Below are 27,022 nucleotides of genomic sequence, written 5' to 3'. Positions count from 1 at the left end.
CGTACTAGCATATAGTCAGTTTCAAGGAATACAATACAGGGAATATTTAGGTCAAACAACACTTTTGGAGGCAATTGTCATTTCAGATCCACGAGCTTTCATCATTTTCATGGGATTGATTTTTCTTTTTTCTTTACAGGATGAATATATAAAATGGAAAGGTTCCCTCTTCTTCAGATTTGTAAGCGTTTTGGTGGATTCAGATGAAAGTATACGGAGGTAAATGGCTTTAAGTGAACAAATGTCAACTAAAGTTTTCTATTCCTTGATAATGGACACACAATGGGTAAAATCCCAAAAGGGTTTGTGGCGACTTAACTGTTTATGACTGAGTTTGAACACGATCCTCGCTACGGGTGCTGTCTGTACGGAGTCTGCACATTCTCCTTATGACCGTGTGGGTTTTCTGCAGGTGCTCTGGTTTCCTCCCACATTCCAAAGATGTGTAGGATAATTGGCCTGTGAAAATTGTCTCTAGCATGTAGGATAGAATAAGTGTAAGGGTGATTGCTGGTCAGTGCGGACTCATTGGGCTGAAGGGCCTGTTTCCATGCTGTATCTCTAAACTAAAATTCAGGGGTTTGGAAAATGTACTAATGGCTACATTACCACTCTGTCCCAGACCCTTCTCGGGGAGTCTGCAAGGTCCCCACCTCCCTTGCACAAAGCAGGGCTTTCTTATTTCCATTTGTTTGCATAGGAGTGCTATATCCCTCACTGAGACCTGCTTTCGGGGCCTGCTTTCTGTTGACAATACCCGCTCTGCTACATTGTCAAACACATTGCACTTGCTGCATTGTGTTTGGTGATGTTGGAGCAGCCCCCTGCAAGGGCTCTCTCTCTCTCACACATTGTTTGTCTGCTGGACAAACAGCCAGCAGATGTTTGATATTTGAATGAAAGCACAATGTTGTGGCTCTGTTTGCCAGATAAGGAACCATTTGACATTTCAAGCATGACACTCTGACCTTTAACTGTTGGCAATGGGTATTGCCGCAGAAACCGTGCTTAGGTTCAGGTTTATTATGGCCACATGTACCGATGTACAGTGAAAAAGGTTTGTTTTGCATGCTATTGAAACAGATGGTACAATCAGTTCAGGCCCAAGCAGGAAGAGATGGAGCAAAGGGGAAAATGCAGAATGAGTTCTCAGCACTGTAGCACATCAGTTCCTTAGAGAAAGTCCAATGTTTATAATGGGGTAGAGGTGAATGCAACAGTACCCTGGCTTACGGAAAGACAGTTCACAAGCCTTAGAGCAGAGTGGAAGAAGTTGTCCTGAGTTTGGAGGTGCCACCATCATCAGCACACAATAAACACACCACAAAGTTGTAATATTATTTTATCATTGGCCAAGATATTGGATGCATATTGATGAAACACTGGTCAAGGATTGGTGTGTGAGGAATGGTCATAAATTCAAGGGGCACTGACGCCGGTTCTTTTGGAAGAGAAGGCTGTTTCGTTGAAGATGAACTTCACTTTGACACATTGTTGGCCCAGGCTGAAGAAAAGGCTTTAAAATTAAATAGTTGATTAGGGTGTGTTGTGGACGGGTTCGGATGAGAGGATATTAAAAAATTTGAAGAGAAAAGCTGACAGTGTCAGTAAAATGACAGAGCATGTTAAGTATACCTCCAATTAGGGTCAAATTAGTGGTAAGTAGTAAAAAAAAAATGTAAAATTGAACGTTCTTCATCTGAATGCAGGCAAATTGTTGGTTAAATAGAAATAAATCTGCACCTTCTCTGATTTTTCTCATCCAAACTGGTGTGTATTTGCTGCAACCTTGGGGCAAGCAGTGATCCTCAGACATGATCTCTGATAGAGTGGACACTATAGATGTTCAGCTATAATTACTCTATATTATTTGTTTTCATTAATTTCCTTGACAAAGCACTCTAAACAGACTCTTCAATATTTCACAAGCTCAGCTATAAAGTTTATTTCTATGTATCGTTGATCTTAACACGTTCATCCGTCTTATGTATATAAGTTGAGTTTCATCTTTAAGTTAAAGTAATAACAAGAAGTTTGCTAATAAATCAATGTTTGTTAATTTGCCACTTTTTTTGATTCATGTGATTTGATGATTCATATGTGTGATAAAACTGACCTATTTTATTTCAGCTTTGCAGAGTTCTGTTTAGTCCACCTGCTCCTGAAAAGAAACCAGGTTATGTTCTCTCAACAATTTACTGAATGCATTTTCCACTTCAATGCCTATGAAAAACATGACAAATACAATAAATGTACTCAAACTGAGCGGTACGTAAACTTCACTTCTAAATGATGGCACTATCATTGTGATATACTTTGATCATCAAGTATGTCAGGTTTCACACACTAGCATTAAGTCTTTGGTAGAATTCACAATAAAGACAACCATATTAATCACTCACATCAAAATAGATTGTTGGAACCTTATCAACTAATGGCCCCCTGTTAGCCAGGGTAAAGGTAAATGACAGAGAGGGTGTTCTCAATCAATATATTGTTGTTTAAGTGGATCATCTATTATCTTTAACCCCAAATGTACCTGCATTACAAAAGGTGAACGTGCAAGTTAATAGACATAGAAAGCTAAAATAAAAACGGATCGCGCTGGAAATGCTCAATTAGTCGAGTGATGTCTGCAGAAAGGGAGAAACAGTTAATATTTCAAATACATGACATTTCAACATCCAATGGAAAGGTGCAGATATTTTTGCTGATTCTCCAAGGTTTTAGAGTCAGTCATACATCATGGACACAGGCCCTTCAGCCCAACTCATTCACGTTGACCAAGATACCCTATCTAAACTAGTCCCAGTTATCTACATTTGGCCCATATCCCTCTAAATATCTTTTATCCTTGTAACTGTCCAAGTGCCTTTCAAATATTGTCACTGTATCACCCTCAACTACCTCTTGGCAGCTCGTTCCATATTCCCACCACCCTCAGTGGAAAAGTTGCTCCTCATGTACCTATGTACACCTCATGTACCTATTAAATCTTTCCCCTCTAGGATAGGATGGGTTTGTTTCCTTGGAGTGGGGGATGCCGAGTTATACAAAATTATACGGTCATCAATAGATAGCAGGAAACTGTCCACAGCATAGGTTTGGGTTAAGGCTTAAGGATGTTCAGAGGGGACCTTTGTAGATTAGTGACTCGTGCATTTGTAGTTACGCCCACTAGCTTGTTAGCGTCGCGGTCTGCTGCATTACGTTAGTTTTTAAAAGTGAGCTCTTAAGTGAGAAGTTGCATTGCTTGTAATCAATAAAATCTATATAACCTGACATGGTGTAAGGCCACTGTTATTATAAGAACTACAAATCAACAGCCTTGAGAACATTTTTACCTGGAGAATGCTTGGAATCTGAAACGTGCTGCTGAGGGTGGAGGAGGCGTACTCATACTACATTTATGAAGCATTGGGACAAGCACTTGTAAGGCTTTGAAGGCTACAGATCATGTACGGGTAAATGGGAACATGGGTCAGCATGAGTATGGTGGGCTGTCGGGCCGACTCCTGTGCTGGGTGACTAACAGTGGAAACCCTCAGTAGCAATATTCGGCTAGTTTGACCCATGATACTTTGAGTACATCCATACACGCACATCCCATAAGAGGTTGAAACTTGTTTATCATAAAGCATCCAAAAATAAAATAAACATTTGTGATTTAAAGCTTTTTCAAATAAATATGAATGGTGACATTCACTCTATTCATTTTATTTACAGCTATATTCAAAAATAGCAAAATATTGCACTCAGTTGTAATGTGATAATATTTTGAGCAATTGTTATGTGTCAAGTTTGTTGTTTGCTAGTTGAAGTCATATTTTATTGTCTATATTCAGTATTTCAGGAGAATGGAATGCTCCATTATTGACTGTTCTATGTATCCATCACAGAGAGAAGACGCTATTTTCCTTGAAGGGGAATAAAAACAAAGAGAAACGAATGACTATTTATAAGTTTCTGTTGCAACACTTCACAGATGAACAACGTTTCAATGTTACCAACAAACTTGCTCATGATATTCTAGGTATGAATTTATGATTCTATTAACATTTCTGTTTAATTTTGAGATACAGCGTGGTAACAGGCCCTTCAGCCCACTGAGTCCACACTGTCCAGTGATCTCCGCACAATAACACTACCCTACACACACTTAACGCTTATACCAAGCAAATTAACCTACAACCCTATACGTTTTTGGAGTGTGGGAGGAAACCAAAGATCTCATGCAGGTCACGGGGAGAACGTACAAACTGCGTACAGACAGCAGCCGTGGTCGGGATCGAACCCGGGTCTCTGGTGCTGCAAGCGCTGTAAGGCAACAACTCTACCGCTGCGTCACCATGCCTCCCTTGTGCCGTGTACATCACACCAGTGGGGTTTAATGGTATAACCTCAACAAACATTAAGCCATTTGGATTTTCTGGTGACCAGTTATTGCCATGCCTGTACACTTTCATTCAAAAAAGATATTGTGACTTAATCAGATTTTTTACCTCTGCCTGCCTCAGGCTAATTTTGGGGATATGTCTTTGAGCATACTTTCTTCACGGAGCAATGATGTCCATGTACTAATCTTCACTGGTGTACACTCTCCCTAACAGTGAGGGAAAGAGAGGACAGACCCACTTGACAACATCCAGCCCTCCTCGAAGAGAGGCACAAATCAGGCAACATCTCTGGAGAAAAAGAATAGGTGACGTTTCGGGTCGAGACCCTTCTTCAATCCTTCCTCACCCGGATCAACCTATCGCTATCCCTTGCTTGTCCCACTCCTCTCACCTCTTTACACTGGCTATCTCCCCTCCACTCTTTTCAGAGTTGGCTCGATACATTCTCTGTCAATTTCCCCCTACAGATGCTGCCTGACCCGCTGAGTTCTCCAGCAGTTTGTTCTTTGCTCCAGACTCCAGTATCTGCAGTCTCTTGCAACTCCACTTTATAATACCCATTTTAATTGATCTGTTTCCAGCGTGTTTCGTTGATGGAATGCTTCCAGTGGATATGGAGGCAAATGAATTGCTCTCGGATACATTCGCGGTGATGAGTTGCAAGGAGATCAAACTCACTTCTTTTCGAACAAAATCTAGTGATGATGCTCAGCTGGATGATGAAATGGCCATGGCTAATGCAGTCATGCAGGTAGCACAGAAAAAGCTCATATCACAGGTAACTAATCTGTAAACATAAACATGGCGATGCATGGTCCTCGTTAATAGGTGACCTTCTTACGTAGAATGTTGCCAGAACTCGAGGCATGACCTAGAGGGAGAGGTTGGGCGGGCTATAACTTTATTCCTTATAGCCCAAGAGCTGAGGGGTGATCCTTTCGCGGTGTATAGAAATTGTGAGGGGGATAGATGGGGTTATTGCACAGAGCTTTTTTTCCCCATTGGGGAAAAACTAGAGGATAAAGGTGTTAATAGAAACCTGAAGGGCAACTTATTCTCTCAAAGGTTGGCGGGTATATTGAACTGACTACAGGGGAGGTGGTTGAGGCAGGCACCAAACCTGCATCTAAAAGACCCTTGGACAACTACACAACTAGGAAAGGTTCAGAGTGATATGCGGGTAAATGTGACTCGCTTAGATGGGGCATGTTGGGCTGAAGGGCCTATATTCACGTTGTATGATTCTAGGCTGGTCTGAATGTTTTTAACTTTAAGTTACAGTTTCAAAGGTCAGCATGGCAATTTGGATAAGTAACTAAATCTAGAATATAAAGTCAGTATCAGTAATTAAGACTATGAAGCTATATCAGCACTGACAAACCTCCATTGTTCACTGTTGCTCTTCAAGGAAGTAAATCAGTCATCCTTGCCATGTTGTTCAAGAAGGAACTGCAGATGCTGGAAGATCGAAGGTACACAAAAATGCTGGAGAAACTCAGCGGGTGCAGCAGCATCTATGGAGCGAAGGAAATAGGTGACGTTTCGAGCCGAAACGTCACCTATTTCCTTCGCTCCATAGATGCTGCTGCACCCGCTGAGTTTCTCCAGCATTTTTGTGTATCCTTGCCATGTTGTTGGCTCTCTATTTCCCACTAAAATGACCCAATAAACTACTCAACGTGGACAGAGAAAACAGGGACATGAGTAGGCCAATTGGCTCCTTAAGCCTGCTCTGATTGGCCTCAATACTATCCATCCCTTCCCTCTTCCAACACTCATTGCCTCCTTTGTAGTTCAAATTTCTGTCCATTTCTGCTTTGAATCTATTCAACGACGCATCTCCAGAGCTCTCTGTGGTAGTGAGTTGCAAAGAGAAGAAATTCTTCCTCCTCTCCAATCTGAAATGAATGACTTTGTATCTTGAAACAATCAATATCTGTGGTTCTTTTACCCACCCTCAAGGATGTTCTTATCATTCTCTCCATCAGTCCCTTTCAGAACCTGGTGTGTTTCAGTAAGATTGCCTCATTCTTCCAAACTCCCATGAATGTATGTGTAACCTCTCCACATACACCAATCCCTTGGTTTTATGATGACTGGGCAACCTTCTTTAGACCTTAGATATACTTCTATGCAGTGCCTCCAATGTAAATACATCATTCCTGAAATATGGGGACCAAACTTATATGGGATATTCCAAGTGCAGTCTTGCCAGCTCACTGTAAAGTTGCATCCAAATCCCCTATTTATTTAATTCCGTAGCTCTTGCCATAGTTCTAACTTCCCACAGTTACATTTTAGGCTACATTTTATTTGTGTTTCTCTTTGCGCTGTTGCAAACCAAAGTAAAAATAATTTGACAGTCCTGGGTTAAGATTTTAAAGACATGAACTCAACTCAAAGCTGCCAATTCACCAATTTATTTAAAAAGTGGGGGAAAATGTTACAGATCCTCTGCAAGGAAAATATGGAGAGAAACCACAGGATCATGATTTAAAATAATCAATTTTGCCAAACAATTGGGAAATGAGTAGGTGTAGGAGGGAATTACAGATGCTGGTTTGCACTGAAGATAGAAGCAAAAAGCTGGAGTAACTCAGTGGGTCAGGCAGCATCTCTGGAGAAAAGGAATAGGTGGCATTTCAGGTCAAGACCCTTCTTCAGACTAAGAGTCGGGGGAGAGGGAAACAAGAGACAGGAGGTATATGGAACAATTGAATGTGCAGAAGGTGATAACAAGTGATACAAAGTGATGTTTACTCATTGGAAATTTAAAGCACGGGTTTTATTTACAGGTCCAGAAGAAGAATTTTGTAGAAAACATCATTCCTATTGTATCATCTCTGAAGAGTCAACTAGAGCAGAAGCACATCCCAGCGCTGAAGGATCTCATGCAGTACTTGCAAGTAAGAGTTGTCTGTCAGTGATTGTTCTTTGAGACATTTATGGAAGCTTCGCCGTGTCAACAATTCTTCAGTTAAAAATATACAGCCATAATAATTAGATTGATTTTATTAACACCAGTTTACTCATGTAAGGTTTAATTCTTGGAAAGACAAATGAACGTAATTATGATCCAAATTATATTTTAAACTTGAACTCGTCCCTACTTCCACTAACAGGGTTTTTAAAAAAGCATGTAGTTTCCAGTTGAAATGGAGAGAACTTAAAGGAATTAGTCCCTATTAACCTCCTGCATGTGGTGATCTAACTCTGCAATTCGAATAATTTAATGATGTTGCATGCCACAAACGTTACCACGGATTTTGGCACCAGCTGTAGGCTTTTTTTTCCCCCCCAACGCTTGATTAGCCAAGCAACTGAAGGGAATTGATAACATGTAGCGTTTAAATATTTGTCTTGATTAGGAAGAGCAGGAGTGATTTCTTTATCCAGTCCTCTCCTTCCACAGCTTCCAAAGTTCATCACTTTCCTCTTACTGGGGTTTGCGGCCCCAAATTAAGTAATCAATAAAACTGGGACGTTGACCACGGGTTTTATTTCACTCTCATTCTTAAATGCATCAGCACCATTGGCTCTGTAGATCAGCAGGTAGCCTATTCTTCAGGACTTGATTTAGTCTAGGATAGCAGCGGTAGTAGTTATAAACCAGGGTGCAAATGGGTTCAATTGAAGTTTACATTTTGCCATCTTAAGGATTTAAAAAAAAAAAAGACAACTAAGTATTCCTCATGGGTCATTGCAAACGGACATGGGCACAAAATGCAGGAGCAACTCAGCTGGTCAGCCAGTGTCTCTTTCTTCGCCTTGGGTACACATTGGGTCCACAGCTGAATACCAGCTCCCTGGAGTTTTGACCGTAATATTATATTCATTTCTTTTTCCCTAGGAAGTAATGCAGGATTATCGGAATGAGATCAAGGAACTTTTTGCTGCTGATCGGCAGCTGGCGGCTGAGTTGGAGTATGATCTTAAAAAATATGAAGAGCAGGTTGCTGGGGAGGAGGGGACGGAGTGCGTGACAGTGGGTGCAGCTGCGGTATGTGTTCACCTATTTATTGATTTTTTAATTGATTTTATTTTATTGATTGCACGCCCATTGAACATCGGCGAATTGATTTAATGTCTTGCACAAAGTCGTACAGCGTGGGAAACAGGCCCTTTGGCCCAACGTGCCCATGCTGTCCAAGATCCCCAGTCTACACTGGTCCCACCTGCCCGTTTTTGGCTCTTATCCCTGTAAACCCTTCCCATCCATGTATATGTCCAATTGCTTTTTGAATAGTTTGTTAAACATCTTGTATACATCCATGGAATACATGGACAGCATATGGCACGGTGGTACAGCGGTAGGGTTGCTCCCTTACAGCACCAGGGACCCGGGTTCAATCCTGAATACGGATGCTGTTATTGCAGAGTTTGTATATTCTCCCCATGACCTGCGTGGATTTTCTCCGGGAGCTCTGGTTTCCTCCTGCATTCCAAAGATGTACATGTTGGGAGGTTAATTGGCTTGGTAAAATTGTCCCTAGTAGTGTAGAATAGTGCGAGTATTTGCTGGTCCGCGTGGACTGGTGGGCCAAAGAGCCTGTTTCCACGCTGTATCTCTGAACAAGTTAATTTGACATTGTAGCGCACTTCTATATGAGAAAACTTTTATATTAAGCCATCAACATTTGTTAATAAATAATTTTATAATAATTTATAAGATGCAGCCAGAGGGTAACGGCTCAATGCGTGGTGGTCCCAGAAGAAGATTCGCTGTAGCTGTAACACTACATTCTGCACTATTTATTTTTCTCTTTGTAACTGCGTATGGTTGATGTATGATTTGACTGGATAGCACATTGAACAGTTTTTCACTGTCTTCGTACATGTAACAATAATATGTCAATACTTTGAGGGCGACACAGTGGCGCAGCGGTCGAGTTGCTGCCTTACAGCGCCAGAGACCCAGGTTCGATCCTGACTGCGGGTACTGTCTGTACGAAGTTTGTACGTTCTCCCCGTGACCTGTGTGAGTTTTCTCTGGGCGTTCCGGTTTCCTCCCACACTCCAAAGACGTACAGGTTTGTAGGTCAATTGGCTTCTGTGAAATTGTAAAATTATCGTATGGGGAGTGCTTGTGTGCGGGGATCGCTGGTCGGCACGGACTCGGTGCGCTGAAGGGCCTGTTTCCGCGCTGCATCTCTAAATTAAACTAAACTAAACCAACAATTTGATAACTTTGACAAGTTAGTTATAAGTTTGACAAGTGCTCGGATGTTCCAAGGTTTTCCCTTGAGGATCTGTGATTTTATATTTGGTGAGAATTCATCTGCAGTCCATAATTTTACATTTTTGGTCTTTTTTTAAAGTTATCACCAAGGGCTTCACCCTCGGTGCGCTCTGCTGTACGTATTGGAACTGAAGCACTCTCTACTGGTACCCGAGTAGTCCAGCTTACACCCCCAAAGCAGAGGTCCTCTGTTTCACCGTTTGGTATTCCTATTTCTACATCCATAGCACTGCTTACGCCCAGGCTCACAAAGCGCAGGTACAAAAACTAAACTATCTTTGCAGTTTACACTCCAGTACTGTGTCATTAGAGTATCATTGAATTTCTAATGAAAATCTGTCATTAATATTTGCATAGTGAATTTGATACAATCAAGATTGGCTATTTCTTAAAAATGATGTATTTTGAAATGGTTTTGGTTGTAAATCAATGTTGAATCCATTCCTATATACAGCAAACCCTTGCAATAATGGGCCGCTGTATAGCTGATTTTGGTTATAGTGTACCAGGTCTCCCGTTGCACCCCTCCCCTGTGGCAGGAACTTCTGGTTGTGGGAGCGGAGAGAACGAGCAGCACCACGTATGGGACCGAGCAACTCCCCGACCACTGAATTCCCGCTTGTTTAAACACCAGCACACCATTTCTTCCCGCCCCACCCACCACCCCACCCCCACCCCCCCCCCCCCCCCCCCCCCCCCCCCCCACCCACCCCCAAACGCCTTGTTTCTCCCATCCTGGCCTTGGGTTAAGCTTTACCCACCCCTCACTCAGTTGTAGCGGACTATCGGCAAATGCGGACAACAGCCCCCCTCCATGGTCCGTTATTGCGAAGGTTTACTGGAGTTTTATTAACTGCGGCCATGATATGTTACCTGCTCCAGCTGAATGTTCATCTAAACCTGCACTGAATCCGTAACTACTGACTGTCATTAATCAAACGCCTACAAATGCTGGATATTGCAATGTTTGATGTACATTTCAGTTCACAACTGCAAATGTTTCATTGCACATACACTTCATTGCTATTTGCTTTTATGAAATCATAAGGCATATAATATAGTAAGTCATAACCATTTTCCCCAGGGTGGTAATATCAAAGACTAGAGAGCAACGCTTTAAGGTTAGGTGGGGTAGATGAATAGAGATGTACAGGGCACGTTTTTTTTACGCAGAGAGTGTTAGGTTTGTGGAATGCACTGCCACTGGTAGTGGAAGCAGATGTGAATGTGGCTTGTATGAGGCTTTTTGAGAGGCGAATGGAGAGATATGGATCACATGCAGGCAGATGAGATTAGTTTAACGTGGCATCATCTTTGGCATGGACAGCGTGGACCGACAAGCCTTTCCGTGCTGTCCTATGTAAGAGAAAGTTAGCATTTCAATTTCACGGGGGCAAATAATTCTTAATTGTATTAAACGCTCAAAACAAAAATAAGAAAATCTTGTAAATGGCTGACGTAGAAATGATGAATGAAACTTAAAGTTTTTGGCTAATTTCTCCTCAGTCATATAGACATTTCTGAGATCATTGAAGCACTAAGAAAAAAAAATACTTAAGCTGTTGGCATTTATAATCTACAGATCCATGCCTTTAAGTACTCTGGCTATTCTAAACTCTGCAAAGAAGGCGGTAGAAATGAGCCAGAAAAGAAAAACCACTGGGTCTGTATTACCGGGATCCACCTTGAGGGGGAGCAGATATACTCACAAGTATCCTGATACTGCAGGTGGGTCAATGTATGATGAGGTTTTTATTAATCCTGCTGGTTTCCGATTGTTCCCCAACCTACACTGCATGGACATAAATGAAGCATTACATTTGTGCACAATGCTAACCATAAAAGACTGGGGAGCGTTTACACATCAAACCTCAACAGTACCTTCCGCATGCTTGTCTACATAAGCTGGGCCGCAGTGTGTAGGAGTTGGGATGTCATTTTGCGTTGGAACAAAGGAATGGTCAGACAACACTTAGAGTGTTGTGTACTATGCTGCTTAGCACACCTGGAAGGTTGTGGTCGCAATAGAGAGAGAGTTCAGAAGAGATTCTCTCAGATGTTCAACGCAAAAGGCTGGAGTAACTCAGTGGGTCAGACAGCTTTCGAGAAATCTGAGGAGGAAAAAAAGTTTTTCTCATCTCCGTTCTAAATGGCTTCCTTCTTATTCTTAAACTGCGGCCCCTGGTTCTGGACTCCCCCAACATCGGGAGCATGTTTCCTGCCTCTAGCATGTCCAACCCCTTAATAATCTTAGGTTTCAATAAGATACCCTCTCATCCTTCTAAATTCCAGAGTATACAAGCCCAGCTGCTCCATTCTATCAACATATGACAGTCCCATCATCCCAGGAATTAACCTTGTAAACCTACGCTGCACTCCCTCAATAACAAGAATGTCCTTCCTCAAATTTGGAGACCAAAACTGCACACAATACTCCAGGTGTACAATTGCAGAAGGACCTCTTTGCTCCTATACTCAACTTCTCTTGTTATGAAGGCCAACATGCCATTCGCTTTCTTCACTGCCTGCTGTACCTGCATGCTTACTTTCAGTGACCGATGAACAAGGACCCCCAGATCTTGTTGTACTTCCCCTTTTTCCAACTTGACACCATTCAGATAATTTGTGGGGCATAGATAGGATGGTCATTCATTTTCCCAGAACAGGGGAATGTAAAACTAGAAGGCGTTTGAGAGGAGAGAAATTTTAAATGAGATGTGAGGAAAGCTTTTCACCAAAGTATTTTCACATGTAACCAATATCGAGATGAGCACTGGGATAGTCAAGGCATATCTAGCGCTGATAACTGGAGATAGATACTTAATGGTGATGATGGGCTGAAGGGCCTGTTTTTTTTTTTACTATGATTCTGTGACTTTATGGGTCATACATTCTTCAGGCTGCAAGCTGATGGGTTATAACACACTTAGATCTAGAAAACAAATAAGATAAATGAGACCACCTTTAAAGCATTGATGGGATAAAACTTTGAAAGAGAAGATATCAGCTGTTGCAAGATAGCAAAAACATGATGATTAGTTTTATTCCAATGGTATTGAAGTGACTTCCATGTCTATTGTAACTTGTTCTGTACGATTTCCTGGTGATGCTGTCTGACCTACAGAGCTGCTCCAGCATTTTGTGTCTATCCTCTTTGATGATATTGAATACTAAAACAGAGCTATTTGCTACGGTTGGTGCCTGAAGCTGGCATCTGGTGGGCAAAGATATCTGAAATAAACAGGGGTCATTTTAATTCAGTAGTTTGCCTGATTTCTGCAATGCAGGGTGATGTTTGGGCGGAGTTAGAAAAGTATACTAAATAATTGGTATACGCCGTTGATCCGAGTACCATATCTGGGCAATGAACTGTTGTGTGGCATCGATGTTTAACCAGCACTCTCTCTGTATAGTTTCATTACAGAGCTTGAAGGAGAATACAGCGTCTGAGAGTTCATCGACCAATGCCTCAATGACTGAACGAGCCATCAGCACTCCAGACCGTAAGTGATCTTAAAGCATGAGATAGTAAATCTGCCAGGATGGAATGAAATATTGGAAGCAAAGAAAAACTCTTTGTCATGGCCTCTCATCACAAAAGACCCTAGTTCCATCCTGACTATGGGTGCTGTCTGTACGGAGTTTATACGTTCTCCCCGTGACCTCGTGGGTTTTCTCCGGGTGCTCCGGTTTCCTCCCACATTTTACAGACGTGCAGGTTTGTAGGTAAATTGGCTTCGGTAAAGATTGTAAATTGTCCCAAGTGTTTAGGATAGTGTTAGTGTACGGGGATCGCTGGTTAGCGTGGACTTGTTGGGCTGAAGGGCCTGTTTCTGCACTGTATCTCTAAACTAAACTAAGCAGGAGCTCAGATTGGTTAAACATAGAAAATAGGTGCAGGAGTAGGCCATTTGGCCCTTCGAGCCTGCACCGCCATTCAATATGATCACGGCTGATCATCCAACTCAGTATCCTGTACCTGCCTTCTCTCCATACCCCCTGATCCCTTTAGCCACAAGGGCCACATCTAACTCCCTCTTAAATATAGCCAATGAACTGGCCTCAACTACCTTCTGTGACAGAGAATTCCACAGATTCACCACTCTCTGTGTGAAAAATGTTTTCCTTTGGGGATGTCCATTGGGGAAGGGGGAAGGGGGAATGTGCAGGCCTTGCCATTTGGTCTGTGCGTGACTCTGTGTGTGTGTGTGTGTGTGTGTGTCAGTATGTGAGAGATAGATAGATTCTTCTTTAGTACGGGTGTCAGGGATTATGGGGAGAAGGCAGGAGAATGGGGTTAGGAGGAAGAGATAGATCAGCCATGATTGGTTGGTGGACCGAATGGCCTAATTCTGCTCCTATCACTTATGACTCCAAGACACCAGAATGGTTGACTCTTAAATGTTCTGTGAAATGGCCTAGTAGGTGGCGTGGTTCAAGACCAACTAGGATAGGCAGTGATGCTCAGAGAAAGGAATAAATCACACTAAAAAGTAACACCTACTATCATTGCCAGCCAGACACATATATATAAAACTAACCCTGACTCAAAAATGAATTCAGAATTGGATTGTGATTTATTTTCGGGTGCATGCTACAGCTGCAAAACTTGTTACATTTTCTAATGATGCTCCAAATAACATTTGGCTCCATTCTGTTTGTGCACAAGAAATGAGCAGCTGTTTACCTAATGTATCTGGTTTCAAAATTGGATTAAGGTAGAAAATAAAGAGCAACACTTCAGCAGTTGTTGATTGAGTTTGGATTGAAGTCTCTTCTTCAGCAGGTGAATTGGATTGAAGAGAAGCTGTGAGACATCAGGGCAGTCGATATGTCAACGTGACCAAGTGTAGGCTCGTCAATCGATTCGCTGAACACCTCCACTCAGTCCGCCTAAAACTAACTGATCGGCCGATTGCTAAACACTTTAACTCCTCCTCCCATTCCCACATTGACCTTTCTGTCCTGGGCCTCCTCCATTGTCAGCGTGAGGCCCAGCGCAAATTGAGGAACAGCAACTCATATTTTGCTTGGTACATCCCAGCAGTATGAATATTGACCTCTAACTTCAAGTAACCCTTGTTTTCCCTCTCTCTCTCCATTGCTCCCCCGTGCCCAGTTCTCCGACCAGTCTTACTGTCTCCGACCACATTTTATCTCTTTGTTATTACCTTTTCCCACCTAACAGTGATCTATTCTATGTTTTCCTTGATTTCCATTCCCTTTGTCATATTTTCACACCTAACATTTCCTTATCTATGTATTTCCCTCTCCGCTGACATCAGTCCGAAGAAGGGTCTCGAACCGAAATATGTGCCTTTTCCCGAAACATCGCGGGCCTCGACCCGAAATGACACCTAATCCTTTTCTCCAGAGATGCTGTCTGACCTGCTGAATTACTCCAGCTTTATGTTCCTATCTTCAGTTTAAACAATCATCTGCACTTCCTTCCTGTACAGTTAGGGGCAGGAGTTGGCCACAATCCCTCAACCCTATCCTGCTGTGGATACAATTACGGATGACCTGACGCCCTCACAACTCTGTTCCCACCTCAACTCTGAGCTCTTTCACCTCCATGCCCTCTCCCAACCTCACAAAGGTAGCCAGCATTGGCAAAGGCCCACACCACCCTGGCCACACTCTCGTTTCACTCCCACCATTGGGAAGAGAGTACAGGAGGCTGTAAACTGTGACATCCAGGTTAGGAACAGCTTCCCTGCAACCATCAAGCTCTTGAACACAACTCTACAAACGACAACTAGATTACAAACTGTCTTGGTTACACTAGGGACTTCGTTGTTTTGCATTAAATTTTTTTTTTTAATTTATTGAACTTCTATTTGTTGTTTGCTTTTACTATGATATCTACTGAGTGGTGTGTATACATAACTGTGGTGCTACAGCATGTAAGAATTTCATTGTTCTGTTTCAGTACATATGATAAATAAACACTCTTGAATAACTACAATATTTATGTAACTTTTAATTGATCTGTTTTCCTTTCAGGAACAATTGGCAATGTGACCTTTGGTGCAGGAGTCAGCTACATCAGTATAACTCAAACCCCAACAGCTGAAAACGGTAAGTTGCAATGTGCTTCACTGTGTGTTAACGTGTAAACTCATGATTATTACTTGCACATTTTTTCCGCTCCTTTTGTAATTTGCTGTTTCCCAATTGCAATGTGGAGTTGTTTGATTTAATAACTCTTTAATACAAATTGGGTAAGAGGGACTTCCTTGGTGGTTCCTTCCAGTGTATGTCTCGTGTTTGAGAATGACTTGCTTCCACTCCAGTTCTGTGGATGTGAGGTGGCTGGTGAGGCATCTGCTCACCAGTATCAGGCAGGGAAGGACATCCACCATGCTTGCCCTGCATTGACCAACATGCGTCTTCAGAGCCATCAAGGTGATTGACCCTAAGGCGGCACGGTGGCGCAGCGGTAGAGTTGCTGCCTCGCAGCGCCAGAGACTCGGGTTTGATCCTGACTACGGGTGCTGTCTGTACGGAGTTTGCACGTTCTCCCCGCGACCTGCGTGGGTTGCTCCGTCAGCTCAAGTTTCCTCCCACACTCCAAAGCCGAAGGGCCTGTTTCCGCAATGTATCTTTAAACTAAGCCTCCTCAGTTCAGCATCAATTAGAAATGGACAATAAATGTTGGCATCGCTACTCACATTACATCTCATGCAAAAACAAAATAAATAGCAGTTAAATGTTTTGTCGGTATTGGAAAATATTTCTGTGAGTATATAAATTGTATGGCTGGGGTAGTAACTGTTGGGCACAAAGAAGGCGATTATATCTTGCCAAGCATGAATACAAATTACTCCTAAAGGAGGAGAATGCTCAGAAAATATTAGAAGCATGAACCGGAAAGGCTGGCTTTGCTTTAGAGTAGAGTTAGGGCCTGTCCCACTTAGCCATCATTTACGCGTCATGACACGCACGTGATGCGCGCGTGGTGCACGATGACATGGGCAGTGATGCGTGCGGCGTTGCAGGATTTTGTGATGTACAAAATCTTTGCACGCCATCTGCGTGACGCGCAAAAGACGGCCAAGTAGGAAAGGCCCTTTAGATGTTGCTTGGCATCCCAGATTGCCAATGATACCCAAGAGGAGACAGCTGTTTAGTCATTGGAAGCCTGAGACCAGTTGTACCCCCAACCTTCCCTGCTGGGACCCTTACTGTTTGTTTCATGAATTACGTGTGAATGTAGATGATGTGAATAATAAGTTTGCAGAAATCCACTGGTCCTGTAGATGGCAGCATAGCATGACTAGATACTGAATGAGGCAAAGTATATAAAAGCTGGGAGATAATGCTACTGCGTGCAGTGCTAGTTGCCATGCTGTAAAATGGACATCATCTACTGGGGAAGATATAGCAGGCATTCAGCAGAATGTTACTGGCATGGAGCATCTTAGTTATGAGCTTTCTTTACTTAGCTTGAAGAGGCTGAGGGAGGATCTTGATTTTGGAATACAAAATCAAAAGACATTGATAGTTTTAGAGATGTAGTGTGGAATCGGGCCCTTCAGCCCACAGATTCCACATAGACCATCCATCATCCACTCGCACTAAGGGTGAATTGTACAAAAGGGACAGGTTGCACCTTAACAGGCAGGGGACCAGTATTCTGGCAGGCAGGTTTGCCACTGTTACACGGGTGGGTACAAACTAAATAGTGTGGGGGGGGGAGGAGATAAACTGGAAATACAAGGATGGAGTTAAAGGGAAAGAGTATAGGAAAAGTTAAGAAAGACACTAGTCCCTGCTTCAACTACCTTCTCTGGCAGCTCGTTCCACACACCCACCACCCTTTGTATAAAAAAGTTACCCCTCAGATTCCTGTTAAATCTTTTCCCCTTCACCTTAAATTGTTCTTCTTTACTGCCAGATGGAATGATCACTTGATGTGTCGGCAGCTTAACTGAAGTTTACAACATAAGGACAGATGCTCACAACCGTAGGCTGAATATATCGGTGTATATCTCTCAGATGCATTTGCATTTCATTCAAGCTGCTCAATACGTTAATTTAGTCACTGCTAGTATGAACTCATTCATTACAGCAAGTTGAATGATTTTAAAACATTTCTTGCATGATTCCACTGACTAAGCACATCACCCCGATCCTGGCCTCTCTCCACTGGCTCCCTGTGCGGTTCCGTATACATTTCAAGTATACCCTCCTCTATGTCTACAATGCCCTCAATGGGCTTTCCCCCTCCTGCATTAAAAGTCTTCTCACCCACCACTCCACCTCCAGGTCCCTCGGATCGGCCGACTTGGGACTGCTGAATATCCCGCGGTCTAGGCATAAGCTTAGGGGCGACCGTGCCTTTGCGGTTGCTGCTCCTAGACTGTGGAACAGCATCCCCCCTTCCCATCAGAACTGCCCCCTCCATTGACTCCTTTAAGTCAAGACTAAAATCGTATCTATACTCCCAAGCCTTTCCTGACGTCCACTGAGCGAGGGCTATATGTATGTAGTTTGTTTGTTTATACTATTCTTATAACAAATGTAAAGCACTTTGGCCAACGAGAGTTGATTTTAAATGTGCTATATCAATAAATGTGACTTGACTTGTGACTAAGCAAACTAAATTATTTGAAATAGCTAATCGTCTATTTATCACCAACAGGTCATGAACGGTCAAAGGAACAAAATAACTTATTGTGTCTGATGTCCCCAGATAAACCGTAAGTAACCTACAAATATATTTGATCTTTGACATCAGACATGATAGAAATCATGATAAATAAGCACAAAGTGCTGGGGTAACTCGACAGGTCAGGCAGCATCTCTGGAGTGAGCTGTTGCCTGACCCTCTGAGTTACTCCAACACTCTGTGTCTTTTCTTTGTAAACCAGCAACTGCAGTTCTTTGTGCCTACATTCAAATCATGATGATGTATTTGAGTTTAAGAAGGAACTGCAGATGCTGGAAAATCGAAGGTAGACAAAAGTGCTGGAGAAACTCAGCGGGTGCAGCAGCATCTATGGAGCGAAGGAAATAGGCAACGAAGAGGAGGGAAGAGACTGCAGCCCTAAGACTTTTGCCTCCATCACAGTGAGGAGATGTTGGGTGGACTCACTGTGGTGGATGTTAATATGTGTTTATTGTTGTTTTTTATTGTATTGTATTGTATGTATGACTGCTTAAATTTCGTTCAGACTTCGGTCTGGATGACAATAAAAGGCTATTCTATTCTATTCTATTCTATTTCTCCAGCACTTTTGTCTACCTATGATATATCTGAGACTAGCCAGAGAAATGTCACTCTGCATGGTTACTTTCTAATAATAGATTTTCCAAAGACCTTGTTCACATTTTGAAATACTTCTGATGCCAGATACAGTGGGTTAAATCATTTATTCCTTTGAGAGTTATGTTCAGTCCTGGAACAAGTGCCATTATAAAATATGTACTGGTGAATGTGGAATATAGGTTAAATTGTGTAAAGTTTATAAGTCGGATAAACAGCATGGCCGGCAAGCAGGCAGTGAGTGATGAGATTCATCTTGGAGGAATGAAGTGAAAGTCTGACGGAGAGACCTGACTATACGTGTGGGAGTGTGTTTTGAGAAACGTTATGTTGTTGGGTGAAGCCAAGTGGCTCGGATCATTTCTTTGTCCAAGTTGCACTCTAATAAAGCTATCTGTGAATTGAGATTCCCAGTGCTTTTACTTGATGTTACATCCCCAACCATATATGTTTATGAGATTATCTTCACAGCAATGGTTACATCGGCGAGGAAGAGACTTGAAAGTTCTCAACCTCTAGTTGGGATTGCATGTTGTTTGAAGTTTATACCTGAGCAGGCCTTGAGTTTCCTGCACAAACACATTTTAGACTTTAAATGGAACGGCTTTAAAAGACATGTAAGAAAAAAAGGCTTACATCTATGTGTGAAAGTGGCAGAAACTGAAAGTGGTAACATAAGGTGGTGAAAATGGCATTGGCTATGCTTAAAACAAACACAAAATGCTGGAATAACTCATCGGGATGATGCAGAGATGTTGCCTGACCCACTGAGTTATTCCAGCATTTTGTGTTATTTTTGAGCATCTGCATTTCCTTGTTTCTGCACTGGGTATGCAAATGTAGGAGGCTGAGGTGTGACCTTTTAGTGAGGCATATATGGTCAGAATTTCTCTATCGCAGGGCGGGCAGATGAGAATTAGTTTTATCTTAGTTCAACATGGACATTATGGGCTGATGGGCCTGTGCTGTGCTGTTCTATGTTTGTGCTTTTCAAAGGGGAATTGAATAGGTATTATAGAGTATAATACGTGGGCTGTGGAGCAAGAACAAGGAAGCAGATTGTTGACGTATTGCGTATTGGAAAATAGGAGGTCAGAGGGGATGAGATTAAAAACTGAGAACAGATCGTTCCATGTGTGAAGGGTCTCGACCCGAAACGCCACCCATTCCTCCTTCTCTCCAGAGATGCTGCCTGTCCCACAGAGTTACTCCAGCTTTTTGTGTCCATCTTCAGCATCTGCGGTTCCTTCCTACACAAAGGGGTTGTTGGCTTTGTTCTCTTTGGAGGCAGCTGGAGGAGATGGACTGTATGGGCTCCAGATCGCTACAATTCAGTGGCAACAGTGCTGCTGTTTTTGTCAGATTAGATTTCAAAATGCACTAATCTGTTACCTGTTCCCACAGGGTACCTCAGCCACGACAGTGGAAGGTGGAATCGCCAGCTGCCAATAAAACAAACCCATTCCAAGGCAGAACTAGATCTCAGAAGAAAAACTAAAGCGTTCAAACTGAAGCAGAAATTTGCAATTTGTATTTTACTGTCAGTGCTGTTCGATGTTTCTTCCTTTTGCACACTCAGAATTTCGGCAGAGAACTTTGTCATTTCTCACAACTATACAACAGACTACAAATATTTTATTTTTGCTGTGACAAATTTCATGGGTTTTGTTTTTAGTTTAGTGGAAAGTCATATTTATAGCCCTGTTGTATATTTGACTAATATAATTTTTCTGGCTTGACAGTTTGAATACTAGATTCTTTTAATCAATATTGCTACGTGTTATGAATTAGGGGCCACACATTAGGAGCTTGAATATCATAGCATTGATTACCTTAGCAGTGGGAATTACTGTGTTTAAAGTGAACATATCACTGCTGTGATTGAGACTCAAAGAGCTTTCGCATAAAGTGGCAGTGCATTTTTGAGTTGAGATCTCTTCTTGACTTGTTCATTAGTAATAACATTGTGGTATCGTGCAGGATGCCCCTGTTTTGTGGCCTGGCTGTAAACAGGAGCAAAGCTGGGTGTATGTGGCTAAAGCCAGTCCATTGGCTTTTATAAAGCTTAATCTTCCTAATAAAGCTGCATAATGATAATGTGAAAGCCAAGGCTGTAATTGGATGTAAGAAATGATTGAAGCAAATAATGAACAAGTTCCTGTTGTACTTGAGCAAGAAAACATTGCCTGCTCTCCAATCTGCAGGAGCCATTCAGTCTGTTTCTGCTTGTTATTAGTACAAAGTAAAAGAGGCAGCAGGTTGTGATTTAGACAAAGGTTCATTTGAGTACTACAAACAGAACACAGAAATGTGTTGATGAAGCAAACCTCTTCAGCCTTGTTTTCAAAGGTCCACGATTTGCATTTCCCTGTGTTATTGTGTTGTGATGCTGCTTTCTGACCCTCTATTGCCTTTTGTCCCCACCTCTAAAAGGACAACAGCTTGCAGAGTTTCAGCCACACGACTGTGACAACACTGGTTCATGTTTGATGTGAATCAAGCAGTTGGCTGCAAAGGGTGGGCAGATTTGCCATTGACTGCCCAATCATCTCATGAAAAGTTCAGACTGGGCTAAGCTGTGATGTCCGAAAAATCTTTAACTTGTGTGGATAGATTTTAATAATACATTTTATTTGGAAAGAAGCATAAGCCTTAGACTGTTGTAAGAGGGAGGGTGGAGGTGTGATTGTGGGTAAGTATACCTGAGGTAGAATTACATTTTCTATTTATATTCAGCAGATGTAGGATGATGTAAATTTCCACCTGGATGTAAAATGCCAGTGGTATTTGTGGCGGGTAAATCGGGTGGCACCAAGGGTAGAGGCGGTTGGCAAAGAGTAATGGAGGCCCCATGACCACTACCCTCAATTACATGTGTACTGTTGGGGGAAGAGAGGGAAGAAATGGCCTCTCAAAGCAGCAGCCAGGTTGGTGGGACTGCGACTGGTTCTGATGCACAGCCGGAGTAGCGATATGGAGACACGAGAGTTCAAGGAACAAACAGGAGGAATATGAGGAGCCTCAAAAGGCGATGCCAGGGTGGCATGTTGCTTGCCTCTTGGACGCCAGTCAAGGAGCAGCTGCAGAAATATTTTAAGGGGGAGGGTGAGTAGACAGAGGTTGTTGCACATATAGGTACCAGGGACTTGTGTAGAAAAGGATGAGATCCTGCATTGAGAGTTAGGACTAAAGCAGAACCTCAAGGAGAATAAGCACTGGATTACTTACAGTGCCTCATTTAAGTGAGAGTCAGAATAGGAAGGTGGGATGTATGAATGTGTGGCTGAGGAGCTGGTGCAGGGGGTTGCAGTTTTGGACCATGGGGATTAAAAAGCAAGGGGGGGAAATGCAATTGTGGGGAGATAATCACAGTCAGATCAACCAGGAGCTTCTTAAATGGCAGTGGCCCACTCCCAATTACTTTGGCTGTGTGTGTGTCAATTTAGTTTCTCAAAGTCAGGCCATAGCTGATTACATTTTTCAGAACAAGGAAATTGCATGCGGAAGTTTCAATGAATTCAGAATCAAGTAGATGGTTTATTAGAGTACAAATTACTGTAAAATTATAATGTTGGGATTTCCTGTTGAAAAATACAATATTTGACTAACTGAATAACTTGCCTAAAGCTGGCTCAGCCTCTATTCACAACTTATTGCAATACGGTTTCTAAATTTAAACTATATTTACTAAAATATTCAATCTCAGAATTACCCCTTGATCTCCCACTGCTATATCCGAATTTAGCATTAAATACATTTGATTTAGCCACAGGAAATGTGCTGATTTCCCCTCTCTCTCATTACTGACGCAGTCAGAGTATTGGTGTTTGAGTGTACTTTGTCAGTTAGCTCAATTTAGTCCATCTGCTTGGATTTTCATTTATGTCCACGTACTAATTTTTAGCACTGATGAAATCAATGCTCTCTATACTATTGTTGCAAACAATAATGTAGGTGGTTCAATGATCTCAGTTACACATGCAGTGTGCTCTTGTTCAGGCACAGGGCACCATTCCAACGTTTGGACAACTTTCTTTAAATGTGCGTTTACTTTTAATTTAACTGAGATTGTTGCTCAGTTGCATGAAAGTTGGACTTGAGCTGTCCAGGGGATGAGTTGCATATCCTGTCACAGGTTAAAGGATAAATGACCCTTATGGATTATCCCCAGGGACTTACATGAGATGTATGGCTTCCTATTTCATAGAGCACTGTCACAAACCCTTATTTTATAAATCAGCTATTAGATTACAATAAAATAAATATCTACATTATTAACTCTAGAGCAGACCTTGTGTAAAATGCTGCATTTTTTTCTTCCACCTAAAATCTAGAGTGAATTGCAGAAATAAATCTTTAGCTGATTTAACGAGTGTTTCTAAAATGTTAACCTGTTCAGTGCCACCTCTGTATTCTCCGTCATGCCATGAAGCGGAAATCATTCTTGACAAATCTTCTGGAATGTTTTGAGGATGTAACGAGTACAATGGACATGGGAGAGCCAGTGGATGTGGTGTACCTAAACTTTCAGAAAGCCTTTGTTACACACAGGAGATTTGTGAGCAAAATTAGAGCACATGGTACTGACATGGATAGAAAATTGGTTGGCAGACAGGAAACAAAGAGTAGGGATTAACGGGTCCCTTTCAGAATGGCAGGCAGTGACTAGTGGGGTGCCACAAGGCTCGGTGCTGAGACCGCAGCTATTTACAATATATATATAAATGATTTAGATGAAGGAATTAAAAGTAACATTAGCAAATGACACAAAGCTGGGTGGCAGTGTGAACTCTATTTGGAACATATCTGTTGAGTTAGAAAATACAGGAAACTTTCGTTACAAAAGGCACTATAATGATTGCATGTTTTAGTGGTACAAAACTATCGTGGCCATTGAAAAAGTAAAAACATTCTAAACAAATTTATAAATATTTATAAATTGCAAAATGTGTGTGCATTTTTGAATTTAACTCCTTAATGATCCTGCTGGAGGAATTAATGACGGGAAGAGCCTTAAATTCCAAAGAGGAGTAGCAAAATGTTATTTTTTTCCCAAGACTGAAATGCTACCAACAGCTTGTAAAACTAAACAGTTGACTATTAATGACATTTACATAATGAACATGAAATATGCACTGCATCAAGCCAAAGATTCTTAGAAATCTGCCTGCCCAGTGCCTTGTGTCTATTCTCAAAAATGAGAATGTCTTTTCAAATTTTGTAATAAGTACAGAAGCTTCAGATTAATGAGTTCTACTCCGTTCCCTTTAGATTTATAGCTTTACCTAATATCTGCAGTATTTATTGAAAACTCAAAGCAATAGGAACTAATATCTCAGTGGAAAAGCTTATCACTTCTCCGCAAGCAAGTCAGATTCAGTAGTTTTACAAAAACCTTTCAAAAAAACTGCAAATTGTTTTTCAGAACCTAGTGTTTAGGTATAGCTCTTTTCAGTAGAGAAACAGGTCCGCGCTGACCAGCGATCCCCGCTCACTAACATTATCCTACACACACTAGGGACAATCTTTACATTTACCAAGCCAGTTAACCTACAAACCTGTACGTCTTTGGAGTATGGGTGTAAACCAAAGATGTCAGAGAAAACCCACACAGGTCACGGGGAGAACGTACAAACTCCGTACAGACAGCGCCCGTAGTCGGGATCGAGCCCGAATCTCCAGCACTGCATTCGTTGTAAAGCAGCAGCTCTACCGCTGGGCCCCCCTTCTAATTTGAGTCTAGTGAAAGTGCCCAAAAAACAATGATAAGTAAAACTTAAACCGTTTTTTTCAGTTGTAGTTGATTGGAAGGCTTGTGATTAGGATTGAGGGCTCGGTTTTTGCATAACTGGAACTGACTACATGTAGCATCAGAATGGACATTTGAGAATAAAAAGTCTTTATTTAATAGCAAAAGATTGGTTAACAGCTTTGGCAAAAGGTAATTTCATATCACAAGTCTCTGGTATTAAATTCTTTACAAATCTATGAACATGTAAGATAAATACATAAAGGAACTCAAACCACTGGTGAATGAGATTTTTCAACCATCTTCATTTTCTTCATCTCTTCAGATAACAAAGGAAGATTTGTGTCGAAAGTCTCCCTGTAATGAAGAGAAGGAACAAATTATATCAATGAGCAAAAGTGAGAAAGGCAGATGCAAAGACATTCTTCCACAGATATGGGTGGCATGGTGGCACAGCGGGAGATTAGGTCAGATTTCAGGTTAGCGTTAGATTTTCTAACCCAGCAGAAACCTTTGGTTTCCTCCCACACTCCAAAGACGTGCAGATTTTTTGGTTAATTGGATTTGGTGAAAGATTGTAAATTGTTCCTCATGTGTAGGATAGTGCTAGTGTATGGGGATTTCTGGTCCGCGCAGACCTGGTGGGCCGAAGGGCCTGTTTCCAAGCTGTGTCACTTAGACTTGGTATAAAGTGGAGCCTTATTTAAAAAATGTGTAAAGCGGCTGAATCTAAATGTAATCAATAGAGTTCCTCTTAGTGCCAGATCACAACCCCCTTGCAGCAACAGAATCTACATATCACAACATTAAATGCATTATACACTTACAAAATTTATCAGTATATAGGTTTTATCTGTGGAATCATTCTTACCTCAGCTTCAGGACTTGATCTGACATAATCAACACTCTCTGCTTTTGAGGAGGCCTCGTATCTGAAACAAATGTGTGGTACACAGCATTGAAGCCTGAATGCCTGCATGTTTCACTTCAATGATATACAAAGGTGAATTGTATATACATTGACATTATCTAATTAATAATCAGATTTAATTTTTCAGAGCATTAAATCACAATTGTTTTGCCACAGTGATCGTTTTGTAAAAACTCCCATTCATGTCATGTTGATGAGAAAAAGTACCCATGACTGCACCCCTAATGAAGTATAAATTTCCATTTGCTAATGTCAATAATTGGAAAATAATGGCCTATGGGTGTTCCATTTCCTAGTATCTGCCCCTACCCATAAACAAACTTGTGATTGCAGGAACTATGGATTAAATACAAAAAACACAGAATCGGTGGAGTACCCATAGCTGTATCCGTGGAGAAAATAAATAGTTAACGTTTCCAGTCCACAACCGCTCATCAATCTAAAACAATATCCCAGAACAGTTTCTGTGTCGGAAAACTGTGGGAATGAATATTCCTCTGGTGAATGTTGGCAGAACCAAGATACTGTTGGCGTTGGGTTAATTGGCACGTGTACCAGGATACAGTGAAACACTCCCGGCACTGGGTGGCTGGGCTTGCAAGCAGGGTCACTTTTTAAATGAGCACAAGACTTCATCGCACAGTGGACAGGCAGAGAATTCGGAGTCCTGGAGAAGGGGTTTAAAATGGCCAGAACAGACAGGCTGGGGCACAGGACTGGTTTCCACCATGAGTTATGTGGGCTTCCAGCACGGCCACATTAAATCTCAAGTTTCCACTTTGATATCACTTCCCCGAGTTGCTGTTTGTTTGAAAGTTAAAATTGAGAAATGCAAAAGGAACTGGACAGTTGAAGGAGCAAGATTTGTAGAACCTTGTGGAATGGGTAGGACTATCGTAGCTAATTTAAAGAGCTACATGTTCCTAGTGCTGGCTTGATCAAATGCCTATCCTGGATTGCACAAATATGTTTATACCTTGTTCCTATCCCACATCTTAAGATGTCAAAACTCTCACATTAGACAGGTTAGAAACTAAATGCTAGAATAAGCAATTCTTACCTGTTTGCAGGCTGTTTCTCTGGGGAAGGAGAAAGACAGGAGTGAATTACAGAAATGAGCAAAGTGACACACAACACAGGTAGAGGCACACACGGTACAGAAATGGACTCTTGAGCTCAGCACAAAGCACCCATCAACAGTAATGCGACACTAATCCAATTCTTCATACGCCCTTCTACTTTAAACCCCACCTCCCCAAACCCTCAATAATTTTCTTGCCACAGAGGCTATTCACAATAGCCATTTCATTAACTAACAAGTGGTATTTTGGACATGGAAACAATGGATGAGCTGTGGGACTGAGGCAGCAGCTCTCACCGCTGCCACCTGTATTAAACAAAGTGACATTAGAAGTTTTTGTTTAATGAACTATGA

General features: G+C 41.8%; 2 protein-coding genes across 3 annotated transcripts in view; one reads left to right on the top strand and one right to left on the bottom strand.

Moving 5' to 3' along the window:
• Positions 1–23,190, top strand: part of ncapd3 (non-SMC condensin II complex subunit D3) — a 54,244-nt gene extending 31,054 nt beyond the window's left edge. For both annotated transcript variants that reach the window (XM_033049865.1, XM_033049866.1), the window contains 12 exons: positions 140–219; positions 2,131–2,268; positions 3,900–4,033; positions 4,979–5,175; positions 7,193–7,303; positions 8,248–8,397; positions 9,716–9,894; positions 11,219–11,364; positions 13,050–13,139; positions 15,643–15,717; positions 18,284–18,341; positions 20,312–23,190. In XM_033049865.1, coding sequence (XP_032905756.1) covers positions 140–219; positions 2,131–2,268; positions 3,900–4,033; positions 4,979–5,175; positions 7,193–7,303; positions 8,248–8,397; positions 9,716–9,894; positions 11,219–11,364; positions 13,050–13,139; positions 15,643–15,717; positions 18,284–18,341; positions 20,312–20,405 — 1,452 coding nt within the window. In that variant the 3' untranslated portion in view covers positions 20,406–23,190. The remainder of the gene's footprint in view (positions 1–139; positions 220–2,130; positions 2,269–3,899; positions 4,034–4,978; positions 5,176–7,192; positions 7,304–8,247; positions 8,398–9,715; positions 9,895–11,218; positions 11,365–13,049; positions 13,140–15,642; positions 15,718–18,283; positions 18,342–20,311) is intronic.
• Positions 23,191–24,785: 1,595 nt separating this feature from the next.
• jam3 (junctional adhesion molecule 3) overlaps positions 24,786–27,022 on the bottom strand; it is a 42,134-nt gene continuing 39,897 nt past the window's right edge. Inside the window, exons 8-10 of the mRNA XM_033049468.1 lie at positions 26,648–26,666; positions 25,528–25,588; positions 24,786–25,013 (exon numbers count right to left, since the gene is read on the bottom strand). Of these exons, the coding sequence (XP_032905359.1) occupies positions 24,978–25,013; positions 25,528–25,588; positions 26,648–26,666 (116 nt within the window). The 3' untranslated portion in view covers positions 24,786–24,977. The remainder of the gene's footprint in view (positions 25,014–25,527; positions 25,589–26,647; positions 26,667–27,022) is intronic.

Source organism: Amblyraja radiata, chromosome 33, assembly GCF_010909765.2.
Source record: "Amblyraja radiata isolate CabotCenter1 chromosome 33, sAmbRad1.1.pri, whole genome shotgun sequence".
Classification (NCBI taxonomy): domain Eukaryota; kingdom Metazoa; phylum Chordata; class Chondrichthyes; order Rajiformes; family Rajidae; genus Amblyraja; species Amblyraja radiata.
Note: the sequence above shows the minus strand (reverse complement) of the source record. Positions and strands in the feature narration are given on the sequence as shown.